General features: G+C 51.7%; 1 protein-coding gene across 1 annotated transcript; it reads left to right on the top strand.

Moving 5' to 3' along the window:
• Nucleotides 1-1440: 1440 nt before the first annotated feature.
• Nucleotides 1441-10253, top strand: LOC103190895 (leucine-rich repeat-containing protein 46-like). The gene is made up of 10 exons (XM_042343440.1): nucleotides 1441-1499; nucleotides 2068-2179; nucleotides 2480-2526; nucleotides 4130-4239; nucleotides 4742-4811; nucleotides 5997-6205; nucleotides 6520-6753; nucleotides 6877-7329; nucleotides 9540-9646; nucleotides 10170-10253. The coding sequence occupies exons 1-10, from the start codon at nucleotides 1441-1443 to the stop codon at nucleotides 10251-10253; spliced, it is 1485 nt and encodes a 494-aa protein (XP_042199374.1).
• The last annotated feature ends 2037 nt before the right edge of the window (nucleotides 10254-12290 follow it).

Genomic DNA, 12290 nt, shown 5'->3' with positions numbered 1-12290 from the left:
GAGTGAGTGAGGAGGAGGATAAGTTAGTGTGGGAGGTAGGTCAGATGACTCCAGGGGCAGCGGAGAGGGAGTGCGGGGAGATTCTTTTCCAGGCGTGGTAGGAGATGGAGGTGGGTTGGGTGGTGGTGGGAGAGGGATTGAGTTAAGGGAGATAAAACGGTGATCTTTATCGGTGATTGTGAGGCCTGAGACCCTGAGGCCCCGGTTAATCACCAGTTCGAGTGGGTGACCATTAATGTGTGTGCCAGTGTGGATGTGGAGGGAGAGGAGAGAGGAGGAGTCAGTAGAGATAGAACAAGAGGAGGTGAAGTGCAGGTTCATAGAATCACAGATTTATACACCACAGAAAGAGGACATTCGGCCCATCGTGTCTGTGCCCGCTCTTTGAAAAGACCTATCCAATTCAATTCCACGGCCCCTCTCTCCCCATAGCCCTGCAAACTTGTCCTCCCCAAATAATTATCTACTTCTCTTTTAAAAGCTGTTATCGAATTGGCTTCCACCAGCCTTTCAGGCAATGCATTCCAGATCCCAACAACTCGCTGTGTGAAAAAATTTCTCCTCCCCTCCCCTCTGTTTCTTTTAACAACTTATAAATTGGTGTCCTCAGGTTACCGACCCACCCACCAGTGGGAATAGTCTCTCCTTGTTCACCCTATCGAATCCCCTCATAATTTTGAAAACTTCTATTAAGTCTCCTCGTAACCTTCTCTGCTCTAAGGAGAATAATCCCAGCGTCTCTAGTCACTCCAGATAACTGAAGTCCCTTATTCCTGGTACCATCCTGGTCAATCTCCTTTGCACCCTCTCCAATGCCTTGACATCCTTCCTAAAGTGTGGGGCCCAGAAGTGAACACAGTCTCTGGCTGAGGCCTCACCAGTGTCTTATAAAGATTCATCATAACTTCCTGACTTTTGTATTCTATGCCCATATTTATAAAGTCATGTAGGTTGAAGTCGCCCAGGATGAGGAGCCGTTCAGAACAGAGGCAGAGAAAGCTAGAAGTGCGGATTTGTCAGATATGAAGGTGGGGGAGGTTTTGGGCTGATGATAAATCAGGAGAATTTTGCGGGAAAGATTGGAGGAATGGTAGAGGGTAAGGTACTCGAAGGAGGGGAATGATTGGAGGAGTAGCCGGATAGAGCAAGTGAGGACTTGGAGATGAGGGTCATGCCACAGCGGTTAGGACGTGGGGTTTGGTGGGAGGTATAGCCAGGTGGTGTAGCCTCAGTGAGGGGGAAGGTATCGCCTGGGGTGATCCAGGTTTCATCAACAATGAGGTAATTGATGGACATTTTATAGACCGATGCGGAGAGGACAGTTGTCAAGGGAATGTGTGAGATGGGAGGGAATAGTGGGAGGATTGGCAGAGAGGATGAGAATGAGGACGAGGGAGGAGAGGTTGGCCCCGGGGTCTGGGTCCGGTGGGGTTTGCGGTAATGGTGGAGAATGGGGCAGTCAGTGTAGCTGCTGCTGGACAGCCAAGCCGAGTGCCAGGGTGAACCCGGCAGAGGGATTCCCAGGCTGGAGCAGAGGGAGGCTGTGGGACAGTCAAGTGGGAACAGGAGGCGAGTAGGACAGAGAGAGAGGAGGAGAGGGCGGGAGAGTTGTAGGGTAGGGAGCATTGGGGCGGAAAAGCAGCTCGGGTGGGGAGCGGCAGCCAAGATGCACACGCCAAGACTTGAGGCAGGCGGTTAGTGGGGAATGGACAGATCATAGACATGGAGACTACGGGGGCTAGAGGCAGCGCAGAGTGGGGAGAGGAGGCAGGGTTATTGTGTTATCCATCGGATTGCCCAACCAGGAAGATAACACCGAGCAGCCTGTAGGGAAAAGACAGAGGAGGGGAAAGAGATATCAATAGACTATTCTACACCTGGTTCCAGGGACTCAAACCTGTAAATGGATCCAGAAGAAATATACTCTCTATGTGGAGAGTTCTCGGTGACGTACTTAGGCAGCTGTTTATTCTAACTCCTGACTACTGTTTATACAGTAGACGCATTCACCAGCGTGTATCTGAAGTCCGGTGTGAGTGTGTTTATTTGCTGTGATTTTTTCCCCAGGACTAGCGCTCTGTCGAGGCTGATGACCGTGCGCCTGGACAGAGAGAGTATCTGCGAGCTGAGCGGTTTGCAATGCTTGGGGCCGCCTTTGCACAGTCTCTACCTACAACAGGTGAGTGAAACAGCTGCAGCTTCTGAAGCATTCGGGTCTCAGCCTGGCTCAGCTGGTCACACTCTCGCCTCTTGAGATGTGAGGTTGTGGGTTCAAGCCCCACGTCGGGGACTTTGAGATCAGTGTAGGCTGATGTTCCAGTGCAGTGCCAGGGGCTATGTGTGTGTTTGTGTGTGTGTCAGGGGGGAAGGTAGGGGAAGGGCTCCACTGTGTGGCTACTGAAATGGCCGAGCTAAGTAGAAGTCTCGATCAAAGTGATTCCTGCGCTCATTCACCTCCTGTATCTTTGTTCCATTGCAGAATGTAATTCAGAAGATAGAGAATATTGAATTCCTTCACAACTTGAGGTAAGCCACGCACAGCCTCCTGAGCTGGAGACGTTCTTTGATTCCCCCAAACAATTGGCGGAGGCGCAGTCCTTCAGATGAGACATTAAACCGAGGCCCCAGCCTTCGTGTGGACGTTAAAAGATCCCGCAGCGCAGCTGGAAAAGAGAAGGGAATTTCTCTCTCCCGGTGTCCTGGCCTCAATCCCTCAGATACAATCACTCATCACCTCATGGCTATTTTTGGGCTATTTTTGTGATCCTGCCTTCGACACCGTCGACCACTCTATTCTCCCCCACCATCTCTTCTCTCACCTCAACCTTCATGGTTCTGTCCTTGACTGGTTCAGATCCTACCGCTCACACCGTCTCCACTTCATCTGCACAAACGGTTTCTCCTCTAGTCCCCGCACCGTCTCATGTGGCGTTCCTCAGGGCTCTTTCCTTGGTCCCCTCCTCTTCAGTATCTCTGTGCTCCCTCTTGGTGACATAATCCGCAGACATGGGATCAACATCCACATGTATGTGGATGACACCCAACTGTACCTCTCTGCTTCCACCCTGGACTCCAGGACCACTGCTGTCCTGACAGAATGTTTGTCAGACATCAAGCCTGGATGAGAGCTAACTTTCTGCAGTTGAATGTCAATAAGACCGAGACAGTCCTGATTAGCTCCCGTCAGCACCTCCTCACCTCAGGCGCTGAGAGCATCACCATCCATGATTGCACACTCCACCTCACTGAGCCAATCTGGAACCTTGGGGTCTTGTTTGACCCTCAACTGTCTGCCTTCCCCCACCTCCGCAACATCGCCCGATTCTGCTACTGCCTCATCCATCAGGCCGCCAAAACCCTCATCCTCGCATTCATCACATCGAGGCTCGACTATGCCAATTCTTTGCTTGTCGGCCTTCCCATCTCTTCCCTTCATAAGCTGCAGATCATCCAGGACTCTGCAGCGTGTATCCTCTCTAGCATCAGGCTCCATGACCACATCACTCCCACCCTCACCTGGCTCCATTGGCTCCCCATCCCCCAGAGGATAGAGTTCAAGATTCTTGTCCTCACCTTCAAGGCCTTTGTAGCTTTGCTCCTCCCTACCTCTGCGACCTGCTGACCCACATCAACCTGTCTGCTCCCTCTGCTGTGCAGGCTCCAACCTACTCCATGTCTCCCTCCCGGCCTGCCCCACCATCAGCGGTCGGGCCTTCATCCTTTCTGCCCCCTCTGGTACTCCATCCCACATTCCCTTTGCCTCGCTCCCCCCCTTTCTTCCTTCAAGGAGTTTCTCAAAACCCTCCTTTTCGACCGAGCCTTCGATCACCCTCCTACGCTCCACGCCCTGCACCCTCCCCGATCCCAACCCCCAGCTCGGGTCCAAATCCCTGATTGTCCAGCGCCTTGGGATGTCCTCCCAATGCGAAGGGTACTTTATAAATGTAATTTTGTATTGTATGTCACTTTGTGCAAATTGCCTGCCACATTCACCAACAAAACACACAGTGGCTACACTTTACAGTAAAATTCTATGAAGCATTTTGGGACGTCCCTCCCGATGTGGTGCGATGCTCTGTCTAAAGTGAGGAATATTCTGTACCAATGAATCTGGAATTCTCGGCCACAGGTTTTTGACGCTGGCTGCCAACAAGATCCAGAAGGTTGAAAACCTGCAGCGCTTGTGTAGCCTTGGATTCCTGGACCTGTCGGATAATCGGATTCAGGAGCTTGACCCAGGTTAGGGCTTGTATTAGAAACTACTGATCATTATTTTGATATTGATGAGCGATCGACTGGCCTGACTGTGTAACAGCAACAGTCCACACAGCTGCAGGGCGCAGTCTCCCCTCTGGGTCTAGGGGTTGTGGGTTCAAGCTCGATGTCGGGGACTTTGAGCTCAGTCTGGGTAGACGCTCCAGAACAGTGTTGGAGGCGTCTCTTTCGAACGAGATGTTAAACTGAGCTCTTCATCTGTGTCTTTACAGGTGAACTTTACAGATCTCGTGGTGCTGTTGGAAAAGTGAAGGGAGTTTCTCTCTCTTCCCCCGGTGTCCTACCCAACAATCCCCCCAGATAAACTCAGTCACTCATTTCATGGCTGTTTGTGGGACGCTACTGTGCACAAATTTGAAGCACTTTGAGGCGTTCCTCCCCCAATGTGAAAGGCTCTGTGCCAGCTGTAAGCATTAATATTTATGTTCCGATATCGAACCCATTTAATTTCTTCTTTTATTCCCAGGTGAATTCCCAGCAAGTCTGGTCATTCTGAAACTCACGGGAAACGACTGCACAAAGCGAGAGGGATATCAGTGAGTTCCTGATCTCTGTCCCTTCAAAGTTCCATTTATTACAGAACCTTTTATTGGGTGTGAATGTAAAACTTTAAAGGGCATCTGTTAGCCCGGGGCTATTTTGTGGATTTAGCCACTGATCCATCAGCCAGGATAGGATGTGTGAGCCCAGCACAGCGGGGAGAATACATGCTCTGTCTACATGTCTCAGCACAGTTTGGTGGGGAGCACTCTCACCTCGAGGTCAGAAAGATGTGGGTTCAAGCCCCAATGTCAGGGGCCTGAGCTCATGGTTTAGGCTGACGCTCCAGCACAGGAGGCAGAATGTTGACGAAGAATTTTAGGAATTTACTGCACAGAAGGAGGCCATTCGGCCCATAGAGCCAGCGTTCGTTCAATCCCACTGGTCTGGCCTGATTCACACCCCTTCACACCTCCATCCCTGTCTACTTCCCTCTTGAAACCCACAATGTACTCTGCCTCCACCTTATAAAATAATAATCCTTGCATTTGATACGAAACAGCAGTCAATATACACACAGCCACATCCTGCAAACACCCACAAAATGAGTGAGTGATTGTATCTGGGGGATTGTCAGCCACGACCCCATGAGAGAGAGAGAGAGAAACTCCGTTCTCTTTTCGAATAACGCTGCAGATATCTTTATAATGTCCACCTGAACAGGGCACAGACATAGAAACAGGAGTAGGCATTCAGCCCCTCGAGCCTTTTCCTCCATTCTATAAGATCACGTACTGATCTGTACCACAACCCCAATTATCCGCCTTGCCTCATATCCCTTAATACCCTGACCTAACAGGGTCAGCGTATTCAGGAGATAGGAGCTTGGTTTAATGGTTTATTTGAAGAGCAACACCTACAACTATGCAGTGCTCACACACACCCTACACCCCATATTGCACTGGAATGTCGACTTGCACCGAGTTGGGGGCTGGAACCCACATCCTTTGCCTCAAGGCCAGAGTGTTGGGCCGGGCAAAATTAGATACATATTGGCTCGTGGGATATTATGCTAATGTGTAGTGACTGTGTAGTTTGGGGGTGAATGCTGCAAGCCAATATACATAGGTTATGCAAACACCCATGAAATTAATGAGTGATTTGACATGAGAGGCCAAATACTCTCCAAAGGCAGCAGACAAGTGCTGGAAGCTCCAGCAGTGATGGCGCCTGTTTTACAGGGAGCTGGTGACAAAGGCTCTCCCTGGCCTCCGCCGGCTCGATGGCCATTTCATAGACAACAACCAAGACATGTACAGTGTCTGTGAGGAGGAAGGGGAGGGGGAGGAAGACGAGGGGGAGGAGTTGGCCAGTGGAGAGGAAGACCAGACTGAGGATCAGGAAGACGATTTGCTGCTGGAATTCCCGTATTCGTCACAGTCCATAAAAGGTCAGTTATTGCCATCGTGCGAAGTCTACACTGCGCTGTCACAGCGCTCCGAGACGTGACTCCACTGTGAAGCGCACTGTATAAAAGCAAGTTGTTGTTGATGTCAGGAATGGTGAGCGCTGCTTACAACCAAAATTACTCCAAGTGTTCACATACAAAAGGACAAAAAGATAATCTCTGAAAAGATTTGAACCGCAAGGGGTGTGTGTGTGTGGGCGGGTGGGGGGTGCTCCCCTATAATCCTCTCTGGGTTACTGTGAGCGTGTGATGGAAGTCTGATGCACACACTCATTGCCTTCCCCACGCTTTCCCAGGTTTCTTTGCAGAGCTCCACAGGCGGCTGATGGATCGCTCCCGGCAGAGGAAGCTGGAAGCCGCAAAGGAGCATCAGCGGCGACTGCAACAGGTGCTGAAGGTTCACCAGGAAACCACAAGGAAGCTACGAGAGACTGGCTCCTGGCACAAGGTGTCCAGGGACGACAGGAATCAGCCCAGCCTCGAGGGGAGCCAGCACAGGCCCGAACGGAGCCAGCCCAGCCCAGAGGAGAGCCAGCCCAGCCCCGAGGGGAGCCAGCCCAGCCCAGCCCCGAGGAGAGCCAGCCCAGCCCAGAGGGGAGCCAGCCCAGCCGGGAGCCAGCCCAGAGGGGAGCCAACCCAGCCCATCCCCGAAGGGAGCCAGCCCAGCCCCGAGGGGAGCCAGCCCAGCCCATCCCCGAGGGGAGCCAGCCCAGCCCATCCCCGAGGGGAGCCAGCCCAGCCCATCCCCGAGGGGAGCCAGCCCAATCCAGCCCATCCCCGAGGGGAGCCAGCCCAGAGGGGAGTCAACCCAGCCCATCCCCGAGGGGAGCCAGCCCAGCCCCGAGGGGAGCCAGCCCAGCCCAGCCCGAGGGAGACCAGCCCAGCCCAGAGGGGAGCCAGCCCAGCCGGGAGCCAGCCCAGAGGGGAGCCAGCCCAGCCCATCCCCGAGGGGAGCCAGCCCAGCCCATCCCCGAGGGGAGCCAGCCCAGCCCCGAGGGGAGCCAGCCCAGCCCCGAGGGGAGCCAGCCCAGCCCAGCCTCGAGGGGAGCCAGCCCAGCCCAGCCTCGAGGGGAGCCAGTCCAGGAAGCGTTGGGAACACTCAGCAGGTCAGGCAGCATCTATGGAGAAAGGAAAGTGAGATAACCTTTGGTCATTGACCTGAAACATTAACTCACTTTCCTCTCTCCATAAAACGCAAAATACTGCAGATGCAAATCTGAAAACAAAAGCAGAAGTCGCTGGGAACCCTGACCTGCTGAATGTTCCCAGCGACTTGTTTTTAATCATCCTCACATTGCAACCTCTCAAAGTACTCACTGCGACATGTATTGATTGTGTAATTGTAGCTGAAGGTGGCAGCCAATTTTCACACAGCAGCGTCCCACAAAGAGCCATGAAGTGAATGATGTTTGTGTTGGTGCTGAGTTAATAATATTAATCCTTCCATTTGATATAATAATGATAATAATCCTTGCATTTGGTACAGAGCCTGATCCCATCTTCGAGACGTCTCAAAGCGCTTCACAGAATAGACTGTAAAGTGAATTGACTGTATGTTTTGTGAGCGAGACGCAGCAGCCATTTGCGCTCAGCAGAGTCCCCACAAACAGTCGTGGATTGAAGTGACCAAATTATTTTTATAATTTGCACCAGGCGGCGCCAGAGAGGCTAATCCTTGGCCCAACACCGAATAACGTGTAGTGAAGGTGCTCACATGTTCCGGCAATTCAAGTCGGGCCCCAGAGGGCGAGAGCCGAACTGTCAGCAGTTAATAAGCATCACCAGGTCCCCGAGACATTCCCAGCTATTTTATACCTGCAGTAGGGCTTCCTGCCTACCCACTGTTATTGTCAGCGTGCTGTGTTGACCTCAGACCCTCACTGTAGCTTACAAACAACTCTACACCCTCTCCCCAAAGGCTTCACCCCCCCCGCCTGCCCCCAAACACAGCAAAAGGTAAATCAGGGAGCGATAGGTTTCCTGTTGTACAATGACACAAGCAATGCACGTAGACTGTAGACTGTCCCCCACAGCCCAGGGAAAAGCTCAAGCCACGACACACTGCTGAACTGCCCCAGGCATGGCCTCAGCTCCGCTGGCCTGAGGCTCAGTGATCACACATTCTGACCCATTTATGGGTGCTTTCATCTCCCCCCAACCCCCCCACCCCTTCCCCTCCCTCCCGGTTCAGCAGAAGACGACTCGGGGCACAAAGGAGAAATTTCAGACAAGCACCACAAAGTACTTCTTTTCCTAGAGGGTGATTTAATGGAATGGGATGACCAGGAAAGAGGAGTGGGAGGAGGGGTTCGAGGCTGGGATGCTGTTTGAGAAATAGCTTGCGACTGTGAGAGGGAGGATGGATGGTCAGGTGAGGTTCTGGAGGTTGATGTAGGTTAAGGTTAAGGTGTGATCACTGAGCCAGGGCAGCACCCTGAGTGATCGATGTTGTTAGAGGATTGTTGGCCATGACACTGGGAGAGAGAAACTCCCTTCTGCTTTTGAATAGTGCCATGGGATGTTTAAACTCCACCTGAACAGGCAGACAAGATGTCGGTCTCATCCAAAAGACGGGACCTCCGACAATTCAACACACCCCAGCCCTGCATTGCAATGGTAGTTTAGACTCTGTGATTCCAAGCCCCAACGTGGTACTTGAACCCACAACCTGACCCAGAGGTGACGCACGTCACCTGGGATTTGGGTGGTATGGGTGGGTGGGGGGAGAACAACAACAACAAAATTGTGCAAAGCGCCTTTCACGTCGGGAGGACGTTCAAAGGCGCTGGACAGACAGAGTTGGTTACGAACCCGAGCTGGGGGGAGGGTGGAGGGCAGAGGGGGAAGCAGGAAGATCGAAAGCACAGTCAAAGAGGAGGGTCTTGAGATGAGTTTTAAAGGAGTTAAGAGAGGGGGCGAAACGGAGGGACTGCGGGATGGAGTTCCACAGGGGTGGGGGAAGAATGGCAGGTCCGCACAACAATAGTGGGGCGAGTGAGGCGGGGGACGTGAATCAGGCTGGAGCCCGCTGGGTGGAGGGAGCGAACAGGATGGTAGGGATTTAGGAGGTCCTAGAGGTAGGTGGGAACAAGACCATGGAGGGCTTGAAGGTAAGGACCAGGATCTTGAACTGTATCCTCTTGTGTGATGGGGAGCCAGTGGAGTTGGGTGAGGATGGGGGTGATAGGGTCGCGGAGCCTAATGTGGGCGAGGACACGGGCTGCAGAGTTCTGCATGATCTGTAGCCTGTGGAGGGAGAAGCTGCAGGCCTTAGAGGCTGGGTATTGGTTTGCGAGGTTGCAGTCGTCACTTGCAGTTACACAGCACCCTTCTCATAGGGCAACCTCTTGGAACACCTTACAGACGGGATCAGGCACCAAGCAAGAGAGAAGGGGGAAGGAGACCATGGGCACTGTCAAACGGGTAGGTTTTCAGGTGGATTTAAAGATAGTGAGGGGGTGCGGCAGAGGGATTGAGGCAGACTGTTCAGAGGTTAGGGGCAGTGCGACTGAAGGCTGAGGAATAGGGTATGAGCAGGTCAGAGAACTCCAGGATTGAGAACCAGTGACTGAAACTCATCACGTGATCAGCTAAGTGTCTGTCACAGAAACCGATGTTGTAAGAGTATCCAAACATGAGTTCCACATGGAGGGATGTGTACCTAATTCCGGAGAGTATGCACAGGCTGGCAAGAGCCAAAGCTTGGGGATCTTAAGTGTTGTTGTGGTGGTGGAGGGGTTGGGGGGGGGGCGGTGGAGAGAGATTTCTCTGGCAGTTTGACCCGCTAATATAAGAGTTTGCCATTGAGATCACAGTTTGGCAAGCTTCCCTTGTCCAGCCAGGATGAGAAGACCTGACCCATTGGACAGCCTTGCCTTGCAGGCTTCTCACGGCTGAAATAATTAAGAATTTGTTGATCTCAGTAATTTTCTCCCCTTCCCTAAAGGCGTTTGAGACGCCTCATTTGCCCCTGGGCTATGGTGGCGAGGGCTGGCTGGTTGTCCGTACAGCTCGGCTGATCACTGGGTAATCTCATTTGCTGTGCAGCGACAGGATCCGGAAGAGCCCTGGGACCATGAGGAGCTACAGGGGTTGCCAGGGGGAACCAGTTTCAAGCTGGTGCCTGCATTGTTAGCCAGTGTTAGTTATGATTCTGATCAGGCTCAGATATTGTGGAATGTGCACTGGGAGAGCTCTAGAGAGAGGCGGTTGGGGGGTTGGGAGGTGGGTACAGGGGTAAGAAAGTTGTACATCTGACATCAGTGGTCCAGGCTCACACAATCTTTCCGTTTAGTGGCTTTCCTCTGGTGGGGCGGGAGGGGGCGCATATGCACAGTCTTTTGGGGAGGGGAAAGAGTGTTCCAGAGGTGCTGCTCTTGACAATATAGCGCACACTGGGACAAGGCGTTGGGAGTCTAACCCCAGCGTGAGTTGTCCCAGACAGCTCATCTGTATTGGCTCCAGGGTTACAGCTCTAAAGGCCGTTTAGGAGTGAAATCAGAAGGCAGTTTTTCACACAAAGGGGAGTGGAAATCTGGAACTTTCTCCCTCAAAAGGCTGCTGGATCCATTCACATTTTCATGTCCAAGGTGGATAGATATTCGTGAGGTCAGGGTATTAAGGGTTACGGGGCAAGGGCATGTCATTGGACTTGAGGTACAGTTCAGCCATGATTGTATAGAATGGTGTAACAGGCTCGAGGGACTGAATGGCCTACTCCTGTTTCTATGCTTGGCAATGAATTGTCGGAATTGAGTCAGCCCTCTGTGGCATTCTCAGTTGTCCTGTTCCTGAGCGGATACCACAGTATTCCAGAACATTGCTGTTAAGAGCATAGCCAGGCCTGGCTCAGGACCTGGAAGGGCAGACTAGTCACTGGGGGGGCAGGGAGTCATCCCACTCAGCTTCTGTCAACCCTGCAGCCAAAGCCCTAACAGGTAGGGTGGTCCAAGCCGGACAATCAGCAGGAAAGCTTGTCAGACAGCGATATCAAATGCAAGCTATGCTGTATTAGCTGGTTGGAATCCAGCAGTTTCCCCAACGCACACTCTGGGGTCCCCAAGCCTCGACTCTTGCCAATTTGTGCCTAATACTTTCCGAAATTAGGTAAACAGGATGTGTCCCTCCAGGGAGAGAGTGCACATTCCATTCCAACAACCTAGCTCTGGAATTCTGTTTGGTTTGGAACATCTTAAACATGGTGATGGGTTTCTGCGTGTATCAGACACCCGGCTGGCCAAAAAAAATCAATTCTTCTGTTGGATACAGCAGTTTATTACATTGCGAACCCTCAAAGAACTTCATGTATTTTATAGATGAACTCGGGAGCTAATTCGCGCACACCAATGTCCCAGAAACATCCATAAAGTGAATTACCAATTTTATCTGGGAGATGGTCAACCAGGAGAGAGAAACTCCCTTCTCTTTTCGAATAGCGTCCTGGGATCTTTAACATTGACCTGAACAGGACACTTGGGAGCTCGGTTTAACTTCTCATCCTAAGGTCAGCGCCTCGGACTATGCAGCACTCATCAGGACAAGGCCTTGGAGTCAGCATTACTAGGACGGAAAAGTGCAATACATTCTCAGCATTTTTCTCCACAATGTTCAACTATAAAGTGCCCGCGTTGCCAGTGTTAAATGATGGATGTATTACTGTCACCAAACACAGGACATTCAGTACTTAATGAGGACGACTTTCATTCAGTAATCCAGAGTGTGCTTCCTCCAATTTTAAATCTAGCTCACAAGCTATACTGTCCATTAAGAAACTCATTCCTTAATGGACTGTCAGTGCCAGGTTTGGCTGTGGATTGATGGCAGAGCCATTGAATCCTGTTAACTATTGCCTGACAGAATGGTAATTAATGAATAGGAAAACCATACGTTCATCTAACAAGTTTGTACAAACAGCACTACAACACCGTCACAAGGCACCAATAACAACACTGAATGTGTTGAATGTACTGAGACACCACCTCAGCTGCTTTTTTCTATTTCAGCAAAAAACAGCCTGGAATGTCCTTTCATTGCAGCTCACATTATTACCGGTATTCAGCTGAGAATT

The sequence above is a fragment of the Callorhinchus milii genome, unplaced genomic scaffold, assembly GCF_018977255.1.
Source record: "Callorhinchus milii isolate IMCB2004 unplaced genomic scaffold, IMCB_Cmil_1.0 Scaffold23, whole genome shotgun sequence".
NCBI classification, from domain to species: domain Eukaryota; kingdom Metazoa; phylum Chordata; class Chondrichthyes; order Chimaeriformes; family Callorhinchidae; genus Callorhinchus; species Callorhinchus milii.
The sequence above is the reverse complement of the archived record's forward strand: the minus strand, read 5'-3'. Positions and strand labels throughout refer to the sequence as shown.

Bases quoted from the DNA above. Each gene is read 5' to 3' on its own strand.
- LOC103190895 (XM_042343440.1), top strand. From the start codon at position 1,441: ATGGTGGAGAATGGGGCAGTCAGTGTAGCTGCTGCTGGACAGCCAAGC. The intron at 4,240-4,741 runs GTTAGGGCTTGT...TTTTATTCCCAG, and splicing joins GATTCAGGAGCTTGACCCAG to GTGAATTCCCAGCAAGTCTG. The intron at 9,647-10,169 runs GTAGGTTTTCAG...CCTTCCCTAAAG, and splicing joins CCATGGGCACTGTCAAACGG to GCGTTTGAGACGCCTCATTT.